Source organism: Stylophora pistillata, chromosome 11 (assembly GCF_964205215.1).
Source record: "Stylophora pistillata chromosome 11, jaStyPist1.2, whole genome shotgun sequence".
In the NCBI taxonomy this organism is placed as follows: Eukaryota; Metazoa; Cnidaria; class Anthozoa; order Scleractinia; family Pocilloporidae; genus Stylophora; species Stylophora pistillata.
The window spans coordinates 826,697-849,498 of NC_142529.1; the positions used below are offsets into that span (position 1 = coordinate 826,697).

At 36.7% G+C, this 22,802-nt stretch overlaps 3 protein-coding genes across 4 annotated transcripts; 2 read left to right on the forward strand and 1 right to left on the reverse strand.

The window, feature by feature from the left end:
• The first annotated feature begins 1,498 nt into the window (after positions 1–1,498).
• Positions 1,499–8,024, forward strand: LOC111323894 (uncharacterized). Of its 2 annotated transcripts, XM_088738895.1 has the most exons (6): positions 1,565–1,659; positions 3,409–3,481; positions 3,924–3,997; positions 5,077–5,421; positions 5,921–6,017; positions 6,915–8,024. In XM_088738895.1, the coding sequence occupies exons 3-6, from the start codon at positions 3,958–3,960 to the stop codon at positions 6,922–6,924; spliced, it is 492 nt and encodes a 163-aa protein (XP_088595021.1). In that variant the 5' UTR covers positions 1,565–1,659; positions 3,409–3,481; positions 3,924–3,957; the 3' UTR covers positions 6,925–8,024. The 2 variants fall into 2 exon arrangements, with proteins under 2 accessions (XP_022783073.1, XP_088595021.1); XM_022927338.2 differs by lacking the exons at positions 3,409–3,481; positions 3,924–3,997 and having other exon boundaries at positions 1,499–1,659.
• On the reverse strand, positions 7,029–18,217 carry LOC111323891 (pumilio homolog 3). Its single transcript, XM_022927336.2, has 19 exons — positions 18,052–18,217; positions 17,400–17,791; positions 16,139–16,262; positions 15,384–15,459; positions 15,165–15,258; positions 14,995–15,061; positions 14,680–14,749; positions 14,464–14,568; positions 14,078–14,181; positions 13,151–13,226; positions 12,974–13,072; positions 12,573–12,626; positions 11,882–11,962; positions 11,193–11,335; positions 10,677–10,822; positions 10,014–10,087; positions 9,600–9,687; positions 8,856–8,952; positions 7,029–8,715 (listed from the first exon to the last, which is right to left on the reverse strand). The coding sequence occupies exons 1-19, from the start codon at positions 18,075–18,077 to the stop codon at positions 8,589–8,591; spliced, it is 2,043 nt and encodes a 680-aa protein (XP_022783071.1). The 5' UTR covers positions 18,078–18,217; the 3' UTR covers positions 7,029–8,588.
• On the forward strand, positions 18,204–21,990 carry LOC111323892 (GTP:AMP phosphotransferase AK3, mitochondrial). The gene is made up of 6 exons (XM_022927337.2): positions 18,204–18,549; positions 19,208–19,314; positions 19,489–19,554; positions 20,148–20,198; positions 20,392–20,459; positions 20,609–21,990. Exons 1-6 carry the CDS (start codon positions 18,204–18,206, stop codon positions 20,703–20,705), a joined length of 735 nt encoding a protein of 244 aa, XP_022783072.1. The 3' UTR covers positions 20,706–21,990.
• Positions 21,991–22,802: the final 812 nt, after the last annotated feature.

The following is a 22,802-nucleotide window of genomic DNA, read 5'->3' on the forward strand; positions in this document are numbered from 1 at the left end:
GCGCAGGGGGTATTCTATAAATCCTGCGATCTGATTGGTTCCGAGAGCGGGCAGTATTCTCCCATCCGGCCCTCTCACAGCAGACGGTATCTGCTTCGCTTGAGTCACTTAGCAGAACATCACAAGTTTCGTTGCAATTTTTCACAAATAATATATCTCATTTTACCGGCTGAGCCGAATTTGTAGACGAAGAATTCGGTCACGACCTTTTGGCGATAAATAACATTAATCCTTTCTTTTCTCTCGCTCTGAAATCACTTTGGTTTTTCCGCAAAAATTGATTTCGAAATAAGTTTTGTGGTACTAAATTTGCTTTTAAAGAGATTGACACGCGGCCTAAAACATCTCGTTATCTAATAATCCTTCACAAAAGTTAACTCCGAAAGTTAAAACGAGAGGTAGTTGCAGTTAACAATTACTTTGATCAATGTGACTCTCATTCGTTAATATCTGAATTCTTTAACACAATTTCTTCGTTTGTGAAACGTTGAGCGAAGTTTTGAGTTCTTCTATAGATAAACTTCCGCCTATTCTTCGCAATTGCCTTGAATCTGGACATTTCTACCCTAAATTTCACGACAGAAACCGAAGGAATTCGATGAATTAAAGTCGCATTAAATCCCCATGTGTCCAGCCGGAAAGAATTTCACTGACTTTAACTTTTCGGTGGAAGAAAGACAAGATTTTACACACCATTGCAGAAAACAAAGAAGCTGACTGACAACTCCAAAACATCAATTTGCATTCAATTACAATTTGACTTTCCGTAACATTTTAAAACGGAACAGAGGTAAATCTTCGAAGGTTAATCGGCGTTGGAAATAAACAAAAGTGGGTTTTTTTTTTATGAGAAGATCGTCGCTTGGTCATTTAACTCGTGTGTGTCTGTCATACCAGTTACATAAAAATGTTATTCACCATCCCAGGTCAGTCCGTATTGGGAAAACTGCGTTCTCTGTCTTGAGTACCGCCCTCGGCCTGGCGGCCTCGGGCGGTATCCAAGACCTCGGGCACAGGTTTTCCCAATACCCAAAATTTTCCCAGCCCAAAATTATCCCAAAATTTCCCAGCCTCCCGGCTGTTGAATAACATACATATATATCTACAGAATGGTAATGTGTTAGCCGAATACTGAGCTATGTAGCCTAATGACACTAGCACCCGCTTGTTAGGGGGTTTTGAACCGTCGCCCTTACTCAGTCACCCTTACGATTTGTTGGCTCGTCATAATTTGTTAACGCCCGTTTACACCAATTTCACTGTCTCTCGCCAATTTAAATACAATCTTATCTACTCATTTCAGCTAATGAGATAAAAAGGCCACTTAGTATTTTCACTGAGATGTCCCTTTGTTGGTCCATAGTCTTGACCTAATTGATAACTCATGGTTTTAGTTAAACTTAGACCATATTATTCACAACTACCTTCTGGGAGCATATCAGAAAATCAGCAAGGACAGTAATATTAGGCAGGCAACATTTGACGGCGTCACGATCAATATCTAATTATAGACAAGACAATCCTTGCCAAGGAGTTTATAATCAAACCCCGCTTAAACGTTCAAAGTACAGCAACAGAGCAACATGGCGTGCAGTACCAGGGCGAGAGTGATCGCATTTATCGTTGTGTTCGTGATTGGTGGGGTATTTGGCCAGTCCCGTAAGTAGAATAACTTATTTTTATTGCTGAGAACAGTTATCTAGCTTCAACAGAATTTAAAAACACGACATTTATGCTTCAGGTGGAAGTTTGTGGTAGCTCGATTCGGCGAATATTTCAAGAAACTGTCTCGGTGTTCATTAACTTTTTAACACGAGATAGTTGTAGTTATACGTTGAGAAGAATAATCTGTAGTCACAACAATTCAAGAAAGTAACGAATTATTAACTTCTTATGATTGCTTGGGTATTCTCATTCTCTTGCGATATATTTTAGCTGTTTTTCTTAATACCAACAACCTGAGTTCCAAAAGTGTTTCCTTAAGATTTTTTTTCTCCGAGACTAAATTTTCCCAACTCACCCACAGCTGCAGCGAAGTGACAAAAGGCGACTCAGGTAAAAGAATTGAGAACAGTTTTAAAAGGTGCAAGAGGTGTTTTCATTCCTTTAGTTGCCATGATATTGTAAAAAAGGCTTTAAGAATGAAACAATTCCTGCTGTTGCTTGCCAGAATATCGTAATAAACACTTCTAAAATGAAGTCTTTTGACGCTCTACACACTTGCTTTGGGGCACACCTATGACCAGTTGTTGAACCCTTCGGGGGTTTTCTTTCCTTAGCTCTAACCAGCTAAAACTAAACCCACGTTACTATAAAAGAATCCAAATTTCAAGATAATTTTTTTATTTTGAGAAAGTCTTTATCCTTTTCTTGCGGTCTTGTTACGTTTAGATCAGGCGCAAGACACACCATAGTTAAATCGCTCGAGCGAAAACTTTGATTTCAGGGGAAACGGCAAGTGTAAATTCCAGCTGAAAAAAATAAAAAAGGCAGAAATGGAAGCACTTCCCATCTTCCTGAGAGTTATGAATTTACATATTATCATAATGATAATAATATTGTGTTCTAGATTGAAACTATTTAGATTAATAACGCGAAAATTAAAAATACTGGCGAAATGGTGGCGTTCATACCGCCGAAAGTGATACTTTAAGATGTAAAAATTATTTCCGTTCTTGTTGTAGATTCAAAATGATCCGCTTGAAATTAATTCAATTATTTAACCAACATTTATTGCGGTTGCCGTGTAAACTGCAATCAAAGCAAAACACAATATCACCAGATCGCGAAATGTTGAAATATTACCCTGATAACCATTCAGAGTAATAGTTCATACCGACGAGGACTTTTAAACGCCTTACTTTCAGGATATTTTTAAAGAACTCTTGTAGATCAATACTTCCAGACTCTATTTAATCGTGTTTTATTATCCCACATTACCCGTTGCAAATTACTTCGTGACTGACCCGTTCACCAGACAATGTGTTGGTAGTTGAACCTCTTAAAGACACTACAACATCAAGTGTCGTTTATCGTACTATGCAAAACTCTATCAAATATATATCATTAGCTACTTCTCTCTCTCCCACAGTTGCTTAATTTATACCGACTTTTAATGAGGTTCTTGTCATACCTTTTAATTACACGTGATGGAACCACTTGAAAAACGAAAGCTAAAATCATTAAAGTGAGAGCAATGCAATACTAGAACAATTGTCGAAAAAAGTACTCTTTTCTGAGAATTGGTATTTAGCAATTTTTTCTGGTACCTCTCAAAGGTATATTCCAAATTTTTTTCGACGATCAACCTTAGGGTAGAGATAACAAATAGTACATCATCTACGTTTAGGGGCCGGTGAATCCAGCTCCCATCGAGCATCCGGTTTTATATCTCGCACTTTTTTTCAGATAGCCCGGCATGAACTGACATTTAAGAGTGTACTAACACATAACTGGAGAACGCAATACGACGAAGACTGCAGTAAGCTTTAAATCTGTTCAAAGGTTTTCTCTTCTCGATACGAAAACATGAGTTTCTATCTAAGAATAAAAATGAGATCAAATGAAACAGGTTTGTGATACTACTGACTTCGCTTTCAAAAGACACGCGTTAGCGATCGTTAAAATTATTGAATGTTTAACGGCATCAAAACTCTATTGTTAGCTCATCTATCGAGCTTTACAGCTAGTTAGGATGTATCTATTATCATGACAACATGGTGGTTTCGAACTTCTCACAGATGGGCTGTGAACTTGCTTTTGGCTGGAAGATAACAATTATCAAGGCTCCTTGCTGATATTAATGAGACAATGCTCGATATCTCGATAATAAAACGTCGCCCTACTTGAAGCCTTACAAGACAATCAAGTTTTTTTTTTTTTTTTAATTGAAATTTGCTAATATGATTTTCATTTGCTTAAAGGTCCTCTAACAAAAAAACAAAAAAAAAAAAACATATGCAGAAAACTGTTCTGAAAGCCTCAAAAGGAAGTCAAGGTATTGATACATTGAACTTGGCCCATCAATACTCTCATTTAAAATACAGTTTTAGATAAACCATTATCATCATTCACAAAACGCTGTGCCCAGTATTCAGAAAATGGAAAAATGCATCGGTGAATTTGCTCGTCAATTCTTACTGTCCAGCTTCATTAAGTAAGGTAGATATCATACGCTTCAACTTAGATAACTGGTGAGGAAATAACAAGTGACATCGGTCTTAAGAAAATCAGGCTTAATTTTTCTGTGCCAGAGGAGGGAGGATGCGTGCATAACATTCCTCAAGCGAAGTCACTCTTCTTCCGACCTACTACGAAAGTTAGTGCCGCGTTGTGCATTCACAAGACCATAATATGCCCTTAGGACAGGAGAAACTGTGTCTGTACCTGCCTCTCCAAGATCTAATAGATTCGGAAATTTTTGCACCATCAAATACCAGAACCACGTTTAAAATACCAAATTAAGATTCGTCTTAATATTCATAGTATTTAATATTTACATAGTATTCAATATTTACATTTAATTGATATCTCTAATAGTTATATTTAGGTGTAACATATAAGTATTTGTCATTAATGACCCGCTTTGTAATTCAGTGTATGCTGCAAAAAGGTTGAATAAGCGATCATCATCATCATTATTATAATCTTAAGACATATTAATTTTTTTAAAACAATGGTGGAAACAAAAACAACATAATAGATCAATGATTAATAGGGAAAAAATGACGGGAAAACATCTATTCCAAGGGCTGTAGGGGCTGGTTGCCCAGATGATACAGTAAGGCTGATATCGATTTCAAACAAGGGGTAACGAGAAAATGCGGCGACAGTCTTATTCTCTAAACAAGCCAAATTTATTAACTACGTTCTGACGAAGGGCTAACGCTCGAAACGTCAGCTTGTGTAATCGTTACGGTGGCCAATTTACCACTTCAACTTTGTTGATATATCCAAATTATTTCGTTACTCCCACCGACGCAGCCCCAAACAGTTTCTTTCGAAACTATCAGCCTTTATAAATTTATTAACAGTCAGGTGATTTTAAGCGTCTTCAATTTTTTCCCCATCATTTAGCCTCGACATCAGTGGGTCCTACCTCAGTAGCAGAACCTGACTCACCATCACCATCACCCACTCAGGACACGATGTCACAATCTCAATCACCCGCAATGTCACAGCTCATCCCAACACCTTCGATGTCACAACCCATGTCACCTCAAACAGCCACGCTTATAGTGACACAAGTGATGTTAGAGTCCTCGGTCACACCCACTTCACAAACCATGTCCCTATCTCCGTCCAAAACCACGTTACCAACCACGTCACAACCAATGGAGCCCTCAACATCACCAACATCAACTACTGGAAAGCCAGGAAAAGAAGGAGGCAAAGATAAGGGGACTGGTATGGAAGAAATTGGTAAGTATCCTGGCAATTTTAGATCCTTTAGTATTTTATGTCCCTTTGGCAGAGATAGATATTGGATTCCCTTTAACCCTTTCATTCCCCTGCGTGACCACGACAGAATTTTTCCTTACACTATAAATACGATACCAAGCAGACAACTGTTGAGAATACAGAAAAATATCAACATGGGGATTTTTAGTTGATCTAATACCAAATTCTCCAAACTAACATCATACGAATTGTATGGCAGAGAGTAAGGAGAATTATTAATGAGATCGTGGGAGTGAAAGGGTTTATCTATCTCAGTATCTGAGCAACTGCGCACCTACCCCCCCCCCCCCCCGCTAGCTCAACATTAACCCTGACTTGTTATCAGTTGTTTGTTTTTGGATTATGGGATGGTAGATGCTCACGTTAACCGGACTGAATATCAGTTATGATGAGTGAGAAGATAATAATCCTAACTTCGCAGTTTCAGCTCAGTGTTAGAAAATGATTTTCGTTTTCACAGATCGCAAGGTGATAGTGATTCTGCTGGCCGTAGCTATTGCCGTTATATTTCTGGGTATGGTGTCTATTACTGTAGCTGTTTGCTGTGTACTACGGAAGTAAGTCGTTACAATTTTCTCAGTAATAGCAAACGCGGTCTTAAACCACCAAGAAACTGGTTCAGTTTAAATGAACAGAGGAAAGATAGGTAAGATCCTCCAGTAAAGGCGAGATACAGCCTCCAGCTATACCCTCAGGGGCGTAGCCAGGATTTTTCAAACGGGGGTCACAGAGGCTACTCACCATCTTCATCGCTGCTCTCCGATCTCCCGCGTGTATCAGCGGGCTCAGTCGTATTATCGCAGCATGAAGGCCCATATCAATGGCTTTTACGGCCAAGATATTGTCATCGCGTTTTCGCCACCTGAATATTGTAGGTTGTTTGCTCTAAAGAAGACTTACCAAAGGGGGGGGGGGGGGTCACGAGCACCCCAGGACCCCCACCGGCTACGCCCTTGATCCTACATGAATGAACTGGTGACGAGATGTCTTTTCTGTATATAAGCTGCGCTGAGTTTTTACAAAAGGCGCATTTTTTTGACAATTAGGGGCCGCTAATTCTAGAAAGTTACTTTTTATGGAGATAACCAGTTCGCAGATTCTTAGGACTGGCTATTTTCAATTATATATTTGATGACACTTCGATCATTTTTTTTTTTCTTGAGGAAAAGGGGTAAGTTCTTCAGAGGTTGTTACTATGGATAGGGAGGGAACAATCTATGTCCTTGCGGCACCTCCAAGCCTCGAGGGATCTCAAGGGATGCCCCTTACATTCATCCTATTATTCCTTTAACCCAAAGAACACTCGTGATAGGACTGGCCTTCTCGAGTTTATTCTGAATTCTCTAAAGGTGGTCACTTCAGAGAAGGACCTCTAAGCCCTCTAAGGATCAAGGGAAAGATCTTGAGGAATTCTTTCAATTACGTAACGTAATACACTTGCCCCTTTTTTATAGGATCAAATAAAGCTTAGGATATTATGGAGAAACATACTACAAGGCTTCAAAAGAGAAACAGCTGGAGCGACCGATCAGTAGTTTACTTTGTAAAATTATTTTCTTTTCAAACGATTAGACCTTTGTTTCACTTTAATTATCACTTAAAACGAACATAAAATGTTCCAAAGAGACAAGTCGAGCGAGTTCTACCATGAGATCACGCTTCACGCTTCACTTTTCGTTTTTTATCTTTTTACCACAGTGAAGAAAATTAAACAACCTGGATAGCTTGGTTCCCAGTGCCTCTTTTTAAGGAGCACTAACGGAGAGCACAACAAGTATTAGAGGTTTTAGTCGGTGCTGACAGTAATGTCAGCTCGTTGGTTGATTTACAGTAAATTACAGCAGTTCAGATATTGTAGTGCCTTGGATAACGTATCTTAGAGTTCTATTAAGTAGTTCTGTAACATTGACATCGGTAAAACAAAGTTTTCCAAACTGTTTTTAGAAAGTACATCACATGGTACAGCTACTGATTAACTTTCGGTCGCAAAATCGCAGGATAAATAAAGTAACTGTTCAATTAAGCTCCCACCCCCGCTCACTGACATGTCTTTTGCTCTACAAGGCTTCTTTCTGCCCTCCCCCCCTGATCGAGAACTCTTAAATGTCACGTTCGTTGCCATCTGTTTGAACGAGATGGCTTTACAGTACAACATATACTTGTACTCTTAAGTCTATATAAGCTTTCATTTTAAGTAACGTCGGTATTCGACCAAAGGCACGTTTTTACTGTGCATAATAATCATTATATCTAGGTGACAATTCAAAAGAACAACAACGATCCCACAATGCCCTCTGTAAGTTTTAATCAAGCCCTCCCCTCCCCTCCCCTCTCCCTCCACAATAAGACCCTTTCTGAAAGGCAAGGAAATTGATAAAAGCTTCCAAAGGGGGAGGGGGTGCAGGCTTGCTTAGGTTTTTGTAACACTATCGTTTTCAGGAACATTGGTAGCCTCTATGTGATCGTTAATGGTTCAGTAAACTGTAAATTTCGTCGAACTTTTTGAATGATAAATTCAATGTAATGTTTCCAAGCTTGTAATAAAAAGAAGTGTGTCTCAGTAACGAGTGTCAAGCGCACAAGCGAACAAACAATCAGCAAAAAATGAACGAAAGTAATGACTGACGCACGATAAACAAACTCACGATCGACAAGCGAAAGACGAAACACGATAGATAACCGAACGTATAAACGAAGAACGACGGGTGGTCGATTACACAATTAAACGAAAGTAACCAACATCAGGGCAAGTTATACTCAATAATTGTTCATTGTAACAGAAGCAGCTTTACTCAGTTATCATTAACATTATTCCTGAATTTTCGAACTTCACTGTCGCGCAGCGAGATGAAATTTTATCTAAACTGGACCCTCTGACCTCAATAGAAGTTCAACTAACAATGGGGATAAAGTTTGATGGTCAGCTTTGAGGGCAAACTTTAAAAACTCATCTCTACCTCACCTCACTGGAATCTACACTTTTAGTGGTATTGGCTGAATCCTATCGACATGCATCTTTGTACATCCCATCACTTTCCCCCCAGCGAGAGAGAGAGAGAGAGTAAAAGCGGAATGGAAGGGGGAGGGGAGGGTAGGGGGATGAGGCACGATCAATTCTGTCGTCGCGATCAATTTGAGAGAAGTTTTAACACGATCTGCACGCCTTTGGAATCGTGTTTCTTCAGTTTTGAAATACGAGGTTGTAAATGTGTCTTTACTGTATCTGAAACTCCGGGGACGGAACTCTCGAGTAAACTGCAAGAAAAACAATATCCAAAATTTAAAATCAAAGTAGTTGAAATACTAGATAATAGGCTGCAAATTTCAAGGAGAAGCACATCTCCGGGTAAGATAGCATGACAAACGACAAGATTACTCAACAGCATCGAGCTCACCTCGCGACCACAAAAGCTCCTCTGTTCACCTTACACCACTCGAACAACATACGAGGATCAGTGTTATCAAGCAGCAGTTTACTGAACAGCACTTCATCTATGTGGAAAGAAAGACATCTTTAAACTATTTTGATTTTGTAAATAATAGGAAAAGAAATAGATATTAATCACAGAAGAAACTGTAACTTCCAAGAAAATGAAAGAGGGAGAGGATAAACCTATGGACAAACAAAAGGAACAGAGCGAGAAACGCAAATAAATAACGCGTAAAAACGATAGGATGGAAAAGAACACGCTGAGAGTGATTAACATATATTTTCTTCTTACATTATCACCCCTCAGTCACATACTAAGGTCAGGAGAATACAGCAAATGATCATTCACTGAAGCAGCCCTTGATTGTTGAAAAAATTCTCCTTGTCAGCACATTAGGAAATGTATACAGAATAGTATGGAGAATATGATGCGTAACACGTTGATGCGAGTAGCATTGTCTGTACTCTTATCTTTATCTTATCTTGTGGCAAATTGACTGATCAGATGGTGATATTACAGCCAACCATGGTAAAACATTCATTTTCCCTAACAAGTCCCAAATCACGTTTGTGAAACAGAACCGATTTATTCCCACATTTCAGATCAAACTCGAGATGAAAAGCAATACACTTAATTGGACAAATGTTTCAGTCAAAAATCTTATCTATGGTCCGCCCCAGTCCCCAACACACATACCAACACTTTTACCTTTCTTTTCAAACTGTAGTCTTTCCTTGTCCTGGTTAATGAGCCTCTTCAAAGCAAAATGACCCGCTGCACTCTTCACTACATGATCCTTAGCAGGGATGACAATTAAATGTCATACGTAAAAATTGTGTTACATATACTGAAAGAATTCACCAGCAATCTTAGAAAAGAGTGATCGCCCACAAGAAGGCAGCAGAATAGGCTCAATTTCTGCCGCCTTATCGAGTCCAGTCTATTCGTTCCTCCTCGAGAAGAGAGGAGGAGGTTGGAGTTAGGCCTAGGAGAGGAGAGGAGAGGAGCATGGGCTCCAGTTCCTGAACAGCAGCCGGCAATCGAGCCTAGCACCAGAATAGATTAATAGAAACAAATAAACCATAAAGTAAATCACTAATTCAATTCAAAGATTCTTCTTACTTCGTCTTCAGTCGAGGGATTAAGATCTTTGTTAGCTAAATTCACAATTGCCATCACAGCAGGCTTCACATCTCCTTCAAAATGAATAAAATTGAAATTGTTTGATTGTTTGTTTGTTTGTTTTTTTTATAGATTTGTACAGTGCACAGGTGAGAGAACAATAGCACAAGTAGTCCCCTACTAGGTTCACCCACCTAAACCAACCCTGACCCACCCATCCCACCCCAGGGGAGGACATCCATCACACAGTAATCTCGTGCGTGGGAAAGTTTTGTCCCCTACCCCTAACCCTGCAGGAGACGGGACCTTCATTTATTCATCCCTATCCGAGAAGACTAGAATATCTAACCATTTCTTGATGTTATAGAGAGGTAGCATATTCTTCTCAAATATTTTAAGACCTCGAGTGTTGGTCCGGCCGGATTTACATTTAAGGATAAGGTGAAACCAATTTCATGCAGAAGTTGTCTAAAATCCAATGCTAGTACCCAAAATCATACAAGAAAAGTGTGCTAAATACATCTATTTCATGGGTGGCTCAGATTTAATGAGATAGTCATGATGTAGCAAATATTTCTTTGATTACAAATGATTTGTGTCCAAACAAAGACGGTTTGACTGGACAAAGAAAAAATTTTAGTTGAAATTATCAGGTAATTGTACCTGCACATTTAAGAAGAGCAGCTAGAACAAGTTGACAGCCTCCTTTATCAAATAACAACTCTTCACCATTTTTCTCTATCAGCTCCAACAGAGTGGGTGAAATTCCTTCAAGAAGTTCATTTTGCCTCTGATGTGAATCTTTTTTGCTGAAATAAGGAAAAATAATGGGAAAAAAGGAACAATTAATGGTAGAGAAAATAAATGACTGGTCAAACCTGAAAAGTGGATAAATCTGATTAAAAAATTCACAGTTTACATTAATTTTGTAGACCTGCAGCTGCTTATTGAAAAAAACTGCTATTTCAACACAAGGTAAGGAGCCCAACACTGGTACAAACTTTCTCCTTTGCCAAGCAGAAATGAATGAACTTATGTCGTGTTCAAGGGATATTAGCAGGAATAAGAAACTCTTATTCACAACAAGCTAGACAAAGTCTGGGTTTTTATATTATCAAGACTTGGACTGTTATTGCAACTGGTCAAAAAGAATCAAAGGAAAAACTTTTGGTACTTCACCTGTTGGAGTTTCCATCCCCTTTCTTGAGCAGCTCCACTGTAGTGGGATGAAAATGGGCAGGGCTTCGGGGACAGAGCAGGTACATTAACACTTTCCTTCCATACGTATCTGCAGCTAACTCCTGGAGAGATGGCTGGATTTCCTGGCAAGTAATGGGAGAAAAAAAATCATCTATAACGTCACGCAGTAGTTTTTTCTGATAGCAAATGTCCACTATATTTTGCCTCAAAGTCATTTAATTTGTCAATCTTCCTTGTATATGTTGTAGTTCAATTTTATACTTGGTTCAAATTTTATTTTCCTTTGTTCTCGGTCATGTTAGTGTATGATAATGAGTTTGAAACGAAGGAAAATAAAATTTGAACCAAGGATAAAATTGAACTACAACATATTCATGAATTTGTTGTTACTTACCAAAGTCTCCAGTTCTACAAGTTATACTAAAAATCTTCAATTTCAAGATGTAAAGATGATTCTCCTAACTGAAGGCATTGCATTTCTTTGTGGGCTTTAATTGGGAGTCAGATGCTCACTCCAAACAATTACAATCAATTCCCCGAGTATCTGTTTAAAAGTGTCTTTGAAAAAAAATGACCTGTTTTAAGATTTCTCCCACACCTCAATCATCATCTGTTTGACAAACCAGCCACATGCATAAACTTGGAGGAAAAAGCAGTCTTAATCTCACCAGGAACATGATCTTCTTGACAAGCACTGTGTCGTCAACACAGTCAAATAGTGCCAACAGTACAAGATGTCCAAATTCTTCCTGCCAGTTAGAGAGCAAGGCTTAATTTTTAAGTCAACTACTCATGTTTGTAGAATTGTTCTCATGATCAACTGTTCCCATCATATCTTTGAGTCAAAGATGGAGATGTAACAACACTTCTCTTTGGATAATTATGTTAAACTTTATGCTTATACCTCTGAAATCCAAGAGAGATACACACAATGGCCCAACATTTCATGACTGTAATTTAGTAGCAGATTGTAACTCTCTGACCTATGCCATATAAGCCTCTGGCTTTGGCATCTCATTATCGCTAACTTGTGCATAATTATTATTAAAGATTAATAAAGATAAAGATAAAGATTTAAGTTAGATATAGGGTGATAAGTAACACTGAGTAAAGCCCAAGTTGAAATTTAATTTGAGCCCTTGTGTAAGAAGTTAATTAACTTTTTTGGGATGTCAGGGAACAAAGTGAATGTATAATGTTATTTGCTAACTAACCTATAATGTTAGGGAACCAACTTGAGTCTGTAAGGAACTGACCTAAGACATTGGTGGACTAGCTGATAAGAAGTGTGCTATAAGGGAAGCGAAAGACCTCCTGACATATGAATTATATCATACCACAGCACAATACAATTCTTACTTTGCAAATCTTCACATAATAACTCTTGAAGGATTTGACAAGTACTTTACGATCCTTGAAAAATATACAAAAACAAAACATTAGTCTGTAAATAAAGGTGGGGGTTTGTACAATGAAATTATTTTAAATTAAAGTGATTTTTACTAACTCACTATATGTTGGTTTGAATAAGTAAAGTTACATTCACTAATCAAAACGTTCTATTCCAACCTTAACCCCTCAGGCATACTCCTCAAGGTATTATTAAGTCAAAAAGCTCAATAAAATTACTTCATAATTGGTACTATGCAAACAGCTTAATAAAATTGTAATCGGTAAACATATGAGACACACAGAAGGTATTTAAAGAATTAAAAAGTTACCTGATCTCAACAAAAATAGACAACAGAATCTAGACTTACCTTAACTGTTCCATGCCACAAACAATGCATACCAACTCTGGCTCCATCATGAGTATGAAGAATGAGAACAACAGAATCTTTAATCAGCTCTATCATTTCCTACAGAAAAGATACAGCTATGTATTAGAAGTAAGGCTTCACAAAGTAGTAGTTCAAGAAAGAGGATGAAGTACGTACTGATCTTGCATTTTCATCAGCATATGTGAGGTATTCAAGAAGGACTCTGTGAATGATACTATGGCCAATGACAGATCTATGGAAAAAAATTAATAAAAAATAAATTAGTATTATGCTGTTTATCTCCACTGATGAGCTCTACAAATTTAATTACAATATCATCTTAAACTTTGACAAATAATTGTACAGATTTTCATCCTGTGTTCAAATATATTTACATGAATATTAAGCATGTTTAATGTAAAAAGTTTGATTTTGACTGATAATAATTACTTGCCTATGGGTACAAAGTGCTTAACCCCTTCAACTCCCATTAGTGACCACTTGAGACAGAATGCCTCTTCACAATATCAACACAATATCAAGCAAACAAGTGATGGGAATAAAGAAAATTATAACACAGCTGGCAGCAACTGTGGGAAATATGAAGTGAATCCTGTGTTCTGACAGCTACCCAAGAGGGCAAGAAGGACCCATCTTGCCTGCTTGGAATTGACAGCTTTGATCCCGCAAAAGACGTGAACTTACAAAGTTTGTTACTTTTGGACAATGGTGCAAAAGCAGCAGAAGACAGTCAAAATAAAGAAAACGTAAATGACCCTCATGGGTTTATTGTACCACAAACACAACTGGCTTTCTTTCCTGGCTTTTGAAATAAACAAGTCATTCTTGAGTCTCTGATTCTCATCAAGCATTTTTATGGACCTCTACTTGGTCTCTGTCCATAAAAATGTAAAAAAAGAACAGGGCCAATATCCAGCTATCTTAACCTTGCACTTGGTCAATAATGCACAAGCTAGGGATCATTGTTTGATCGAATACTAAGATTTGTATGACAGACAAAAAACAAGAATCGCTAATACAGATATATAGAGTAAAAAGAATTAAAGGTTATTAATTAAAGATATTTTCATCTTCCAACTTTACCTGTCTATAAGAGGCAACAAGGCATCTTTCATGTATTTGAGAATTCCAGCTTTCCTTGCTGGATCAGATTGCAAAACTTTTTCCAATGAATTTAACTCTGCTGACTACAAAGGCAGATGATAGTTAAGGAAAGCACAACTACAAGCACAACCACAAGTATAAGTTGGTTATATCATGTAACTTATTTAAGATTTTCATCACAGATAACCATTAACATAATAATGTTTAACAATACAGTAAAATTACACAGATCACATGTATAGGATCTGTATCTATGGTCATTTTCTAAAAATATCTAGAAGAGTCAAGTGATAACAAAATAACACTTGAATGCACAATTCCTTTTATTTATTTATTTTTTGTTTTTCTATGGTAGATTACAGTACCTTGAAAAAGGCAAAGTCAGCTCCATAGAATTCCTGGATGAGATGGGCTTTTTGGGCAGAGTTTGCATAATCACTGTATATAGTTTCTAGAATAGATGATGCCTCCTAAAAATTAATAAAAATATACTAAGTTAGCCATAAATTAATATACATCTTGATGTATTAGCTATTGTCATAAAATGCCTTGCCAGCATTACTATGCTATATAAATCTCACCTTATGTCTGATGAGTTTGCGAACTTCCCCATAAAAGCACTTGATAATAACATCACGCTGTTTCTTTGTTCTGATTGAAAAGACCAAAGTTTCCCATTAATTTGAATACATTTTTCTCTTTATTTCATTTATCTTTAAAACATGTAAGTTCTGATAATGAAAAAGAAATCAGTAAATAACACAGTATCACTGTCAGTTTAAAATCTATATTCAGACTGAACTAAAAATATGAAATTGAAAAACCCTCATCTTGGAATCCTATTGAGTAAAAATTGCTAAGTTGGGTTAATTAAGCAATGCTGAGAAAGTACCTACCCATATATTAACAATTTTTTGACAAAGAACTTGGAATATTTTGACTTGATAAGTTCTCCAAAATCGTCTAAAATGCAGAAATGGAAACCAGACTTGAATTAGTTATGAAATCATTTTTAATTGAAATAAATTTATAGTTCCTATAATTTTAAAAGAAAATTTTTGTTTACCTTTAAACTGCTCAAATAACTTCTGTCTTTGCTCTATTGTACCAAACTTAACACAAGCCTGAATCACACGTCCAGTGTCATGTTTGAAAATTACCTGGAATTACAATTAAATAGAGAGAGGTGAAAAGCAATTATCAATAAAAAAATCTTTTGAAATGAAACTGGAATATGTGAATAACTTGCTTGGAGTTTGATTCATCCCTAAATGCTTGTACTCACATCATGAGTATGACCAGCAATTAGACTCAATATCTTTTCAACCAATTCTGCCTTCTCTGCCTTGGAGCACTTCTTTCTGAAAAATAAATAAATGAAAAAATATCAATTCCAGCAGCATCAATTTCTTCTTTTGATCAGTATAATAGTTGAGCTGAGAGGAGTCCTCAAAAAACATTTGTATCCACATTATCTTATAAGTTGAATTCATTCTGGAACTGGTACATGTACACTAGTACACAGGATGCACCAACAGTAATTTTATCATGGGCTGAATTATATACACATTTTAATTGGTTCCTACAAATAATCTACTTGAGGACAGAAGCATAGATGACATCACCAATAACAACAGCTTGCTCTGTCATCATTTAAAACAAGCAAATTCAATGTTGCCATGGGTCTGCACAAAAACAGATGACAGAAGATGTCAAAGTGTGGTTGAATGGCATCCTCGTCTCGGAGAGGCAATGGTCAGCGCATCAGTGTTGGTGGGCTCTTGAGTGGCTCAAAAGCCCGATTCTTGAGTGGCAATCTTTGTTGCAGCTGGTACAGATGTAGTTGGTGGCCTCTTGAACTGATCCTTGACGTTTCTTTTCAAAGTGTGGTTAGAACATCACTAACAAACTTGCCTGTGCCCGTCACTTTTTAAAATCTATTACAGAACAGATACATGGCAACATGGAATATTTTTGCTAATCGGAATAACAAATTGGCTTAATCATATATGTAGCCCCATAAGCTTCTAATTAACACACCTCCTAATAGTCTCATACAATTTTTTAAGACTGTGAACCAGATCATAGTTTTCATCTTGTTGGCGGCGAAAGTCTTTTCTTTCCTTTTTCTTCATTTGCCAGATATTAGGCTTCTCATCAGATTCTAAAAGATGAAGTGGAGACACCCAAATTTAAGATTTATTGAAAAAATTCTGCGTAAATTAAATGCAAGTACACAGGTGTTTCATTAAGGGCCTGGGCACCAGACCAAATTGATTGGTCGTGTTTTGCCCATCTGGTTTGACAATCTAGAGGAAAATTTATCTTATAAAGAAGTTCAGCTCAAAAAGTTTTTCCCACCTGTGAAAACCAGTTACCCTCCTGCTGAAAACATTAATGAAACCCCTGAGTACATGTAATAAACTTCCACAGTTGTTTAAACACAATCTTAGCCCCTTGAATAATTGTAATATATTTCAGAAACACAACGCTTCCTATAATTTTTAAGACAGGCCGACTTTTCTATTCCTCGATACAACACAATAACTTACGGCAAACATTCACTGCCCTATTTAGGACCTAAATTATGGAGTAAAACTGACAACTTATGACAGATCAGCCACAACATTAGCTAGTTTCAAAAACCGCATATGTAAGCGTGACCTCAGCTCCCTATTAGATGGCGGCTGCAGGGGCTGTGCTCTATGTACTTCTTAATTCATTTCATATTTTTTCATACATGATATGACTTAATTTTATTCTTAAGTAGGTAATATTCTTTGTAAATAATTTTTATCCATTTTATTTGTGTCCTCGCATTAGTATGGGATATCTCCCAAACTAGAAGGTTCTTTGACACCTTAATAAAGTTTCTATCTATCTATCTATCTATCTATCTATTACACTTGTACTTGAAAGAAACAGGAAAAAAAAAACTGCACCAAAAGAGGAGCCAACTCTCATCTAAATGTTCTCATGCTAACATTTCCTTAGAAAAGAAATCAAGCCACACAGACAGCCTACTTTACAGCACTACATTATAAAGCTCTGTTACTATGAACCCTTGACAACCTAACATCAGTATGTATATTCTCCATACCATTCTATCAACACTTCCTAGGATACTAACACGAAGAATTTGTATTACAATCAAGAGCTTGGTTAGTTGGTGATCATTTCCTTCTTTCTCGTGACCTTGATGTTTGATCCAGAGGTGATATTGTATGGAGAAATTAGATGCCAGTCACTCTTTGGGAGTTAAAGGGTGATGACAAGATATACAACAAAACTAAACTCTCACCTTTGTTATCTTCCCATGAGCTGGAAAATTTCTTCCTTTTCCCAAAGTCAGTTCCCTTACCATCACTAAACTTTCGTTTCATGGCTTTATCACCAACAAAGTTTTCTTTCATGTAACTATTCCGTGATCCTTTACCGTTAACTGACAAATGTTTATCGTTGTTGTCATGTCGTCTATATCCTTTTTTCCCAACTTGAATTTCTATTCCACCTTTCCACTTCTTGGCCTTGAACGTTTTTTTCCTGTAATCGTCTACATTCGTGTCGCTAGCTTTACGTTTTTGTCCAGGAGAATTCTCTCCCCTAAAATCCTTGGAAAACTTTTTCGGTTTAAATTTCCGTTTTGTATCATCACCCTTCCCTTTGAATTTCTTCTTAAAGCTCCTTGACCCACTGGATGAAATAAAAGCAAAGAACGTAAGTATATTACGACAGAATAAAATTGTTCACTTGTCTACTTGCACAATTTTTTGCACAGCGTTCATTTGAAACAGCTGAGGAAAAAAAGTCCTCAATACAGAGTGTCCCCATGGATTAAACAAAAATGACAGCTTCTTAACTCTCGTGATATTTTTTATCTATAGGTACCATCTAGAGAACGGAACAACGCCTGTAATCTGAGTTTTCAAGGAGAAAAAAATTGGACACAATACCTCTTCTTGTGTTCGGCGTCCGCCATTTTAAAACTCACACACACACGTGCAAATTTATGAGCCAGCTGGGATTTGGTCAGCGAAATGTTTTTAGTTCCCAGTCTATTACTTTTTTTTCGTTTAGTCCTATATACTACTTGCAAAGCTAAGCTATGCACTCTGTCCGTCGCCTTCGGCTACTTCGTGCGGCGTTCACACCTACCAGTCAGATCCGCCAAATTCACCTGTCTAATATGTCGTCGAAGCCAGTGCGTGCTCTTATCATGGGTCCTCCAGGATCGGGTAAAGGAACTGTCTCTGAACGCATTGTTAGCACTTTTAAGGTAACACACTTATCGAGTGGAGATGTGCTCCGATCCCAAATCAAAGAAGGTACAGAAGTTGGCTTGAAAGCAAAAGCGATCGTGGAAAAGGGAGGGCTTGTACCTGACGAAGTCATGATAGAACTGATAATGGCCAAGATGAAGGAGTTATCTGGAGAGAGCTGGCTTTTAGATGGTATTTACATATCAACTGAGGTAGCTTTTAGGATTTTACAATCTTAGGATATGTACAATGTTCAAACATCTCAGCTGATCTGTGATTCGAAATGATACACATATTCTGGAAATTGCGTTTACAGTTTTAATAGGAAATTAATTTTAATTGGATGTGTTTTGAGAGTCATAAGCTAATCGACATTATACGCTATCCAAAGCTCTCTTTGATCTGTACGAAATTTGGAGTGGTAAACAGATACTGATAAGCGAGGTATCTCTTCTAAAAACGTCCATTTTTTGAGGAATGCAAGGAGAGGGTCGTTTCTGTTGGGAAGAAAAACTATTTCCACTCAATGCAAGGATCACTCTTTCCTTAATATGTATTGTTATGGGAAAGGCCCTTTTATTTATTGGTTTCCTGTAACTGGACTTTTACTTTTCTTGCTAAAAATGAAAACAGTGTCACTTAGGGTGACAAGTCTTACCACATCGGTGATTTCTATATTGCTCGTCGCTTACCTGTGAATTCTACATAATTTGAGACTGTTTTCTGTCTTAGAAAAGAGGCTAAGAGGGTAGGGGCAGGGGACAGAAGACTCAGGCACATAGGGTGGAGTCCCTTGGGCATGATCCTTATGTGTATTTAATATCTCTTTGACTTAAACATTTGTTTTTAGGTTTTCCAAGAACTGTTGTGCAGGCAGGGAAGCTGGGCGATAAACAGGAGCTTGATGTTGTAATAAACTTAGATGTTCCATTTGACACCATAATTGATAGAATTTCAGTAAGTTCTTTTTTCCATTCCTGAAACATCAATTTGTACCTTGTTGACATCAGTTGGTCCCTCATGACCCACAAACAAGAATAATCTAATCAGTTGTTCAAAGAAGTTTGTTATGATAGCTCGTGGTTACTCTGCAGATTACTCTGAACAGTGAGATACATTTTTATTTCTTAGAAACGTTGGATACATCCAGGTAGTGGGAAGACATACAACTTGGATTTCAACCCTCCTAAAGTTCCAGTAAGTGCAGTTAAATTTTTCAATTTGCAATGATCTGCAACTTTTATGAATATTACCATTTGAGTGTTTAAGCCTAGAAAGGGTTTTAATCATAAAATGTTTCTATTATTTAAGACATTTGGATGACATCAAGTGACACTTTGATTTAATGAGAATACAGTGGTATTGGTCTTTTTCATCATCTTTATAATTACGTGAGTTAATTAAGAAATGGAGAGCAGTTTACCACAGGAGCTGGTGTTTATCTTAGAATCATTGTCTTCAATCTCTCAGCTCTTAGTTGTAACAAGGAGATAGACAAGTTGTTCAAAGTTGGCCTCAACCATTTTAGCTGTAGATATGGAGAGGAGCAGGGGTGGCTGAAGGTTCCTATGTGTTCCCTAGGAATAATAATTGTAAGGTGGCAAGAAGGTAAATGCAAGACTTAGACAGCAAGTGGTCTCCTTTCCAGCCTTCTCAAGATGATGTTTGCAAGTAGGAATAGTATCAAAACAGTAAGGTAGCTTCACTGAAAAAAAATCAAGGCAGTGATTATGGGGTTATGAACTTATTAGGTGTGTTGTTTTAAACAAAGCAATTTCATTTCCATTTAGGGAAAAGATGATGACACAGGTGAGGATCTTGTTCAAAGGGATGATGATAAGGTTAGTCATTTGATTTACTGTGAAATTGTTGACGTCTTTTTTGAAATCAAAAGCCCTTTACTTAATCAGCAAGTGTTCTTAAGTTAACAACAAGAACAACTGCATGTGATAGAAAAAGAAAGGGCTGAAAAAAAAAAGCATTAGCTTAATGAAAGTATTCAAACATGTATTGATACTGACACTTTTTCTGTAGCCTGAGACTGTGCGACAGAGATTAAAACAGTATGAGGAAATGACAAAGCCACTTATTGATTTTTATACGTAAGTTCAAACAAGTACAGTATCTTGCACCATTTTGTGTGATTTCCTCTTCATAGATACTCCATTTTTTATGATGTTTTCATATCATGGTGTTTTGTTTTCAGGAAACAAGGAACACTTGAAGTCATTTTCTTTTGTTTTGTTTACAGGAAACAGGGAACACTTAAGTCATTTTCTGGGACGGAAACAAATGTAATATGGCCTAAAGTCAAAGATTATCTTGCTAAAAATTTCTTCAAACAATAAGAAACTGTTGGAATGTGAGACAAATTCCTCAACTGTTTATTTTATATAATTGTTCACAAGTTGTTTATTAGGTATTTTTCTCGGGTTCAGTGAGTATTGTTAAATACTCACCTATCTTTTGGCAAATAATTTTCAGATATCATTCTTTGTGTATGAAGCCTTCAATTATTAATGGTTGGTGAAGGTTTCCTAGTTGGATATGGATTTAACTCACTAACAGTGGTCATATTCTGCTGTTTAGTAATTTTTTATAGATTATCTTGTTTAGGTTTTCAGGTCCAAATCTTTGCAAATGAAAAATTACAAATTTTTTCCAATGTCCAAAGCATGTGTCAAAAAAACAAAAATCGCTGATTAGCAAATTGCAAGTTCTATGCTCTCACAAAAGAAAACTGATCAAATGGGAAAGAGTTGTGTAATTCAGGTTATTATTTGTGGGCTCAATCCTTTAACTCCCATGAGTGACCAAGACAGAATTTCTCCATACCTAATCAATACAGTATCAAGTAGACAAGTGTTGAGAGTAAAGAAAGATATCAAGTTGGGGACTATAAGTTGAATATCCAATAGCAACTTCTCTGAACTAACATAATAACAATGGTGTAATGATAATAATAATAATAATAATGATAATAATAATAACAATAATAATAATAATAATAATACCTTTATTTAGACATGATAATGTTTAAACTATAAATAAATTCAAATGATGATGGTTTTTGAGGAGAGGGGAAAACCAGAGTACCTGGAGAAAAACCTCTTGGAGCAGAGTAGAGAACCAACAAACTCAATCCACTTATGACGATTGTGAGTTCTTGGGAGTGAAAGTGTTAAGTTTTGTTATTCATGAAATTAATTGGGAAAAGTGGATCCTTGTATGAAAATCTCAAATTATTTTGAAAATGAGAATGACTTTTAAGAATACTAAAATCAGTCACAAACTTTTTAGAAGTAAAAATATTCCTCGAGTGAAACACTTCCCTCAAATGTTAGTTATAAAGACTTTGGGAACATCAGTAAATTGTTTTTCTTTGATTCTAGATCATATCTCTTTATTTTATTAATTTGTTGAAAATATATCGGGGAATTATTAATTCAAGTATAGTTAGGTTATAACAATTGTGAGGGAAATACATCCAGCAGAAAGTAATAAGTAATTAATAAAAGCAAAAAGTACTTAATAAAACCAGTGGTAAACCAAGTACCATTACAGTAATTAGCTCAGCCATGGTAGTCTAATGTGCTAAGGGTGGCTAGATCGTTAATAAAAGAATAACGTATATGCCTTGTTGTGGGTGTCTTGAATATGATGGCGTTACCTATACTGTATGTAACGCGTGAAATGTATGTAACAGTTTCTCCGAGGCTGGGTGAAACTCGTGCGGTCAAACGTTTGTGGTGATCCATATATTTTTTTTTTTAAATGATGATTATAATTATAATAACGATAAAAATGATATGTAAAAATTTTATGGCGCAGAATTTCTATCAAAAGATTTCACCATTTATAAATACTTAAAAATGCTTTGAAATGAAACTTGAGCAAAAAGATTGCGTAAATTGCGACTGTTCCCCCAAAATATGCTACCGACACACTTAATATGCAATTTTCCCGAAGACATGGATCAGAGCCCGAAACACTCTTCTTGCTGGTGGTAAAAGCCGGAAGAAACTCAAACCCAACTAAGCTTCAATATAAAGGTACGCAACAAAGAAAATTGTAATTTTTAAATTGGGCAAACAATTTTTTTTAAATACTCAGTTCTACAAACCAAAGCTGCAACAGTTATGTATTATAGAGAAAAAAACACAAGACAAAAGAAGAAAAATAGCAGTGAAAGAAGCATTATCAAGTTTTACAGTCTTATCAGATATTCAGTTGTGTTTTGACGCATTTTGATTGACAGCACCTACTATTCACCGTGTCGATTGTAATCACGAGTCGAGTGCCTTCGCGAAAATGTAAATTTCTTTTAATATAATTTCATATTTCAATTATTAAGCGATCGCATTTGAAGGGGAGATCTTATTTAGGAGAAATTATCATTTCTTTCGTCGTTGTCTCAACAAACCATTACACCATCTACATCTTCC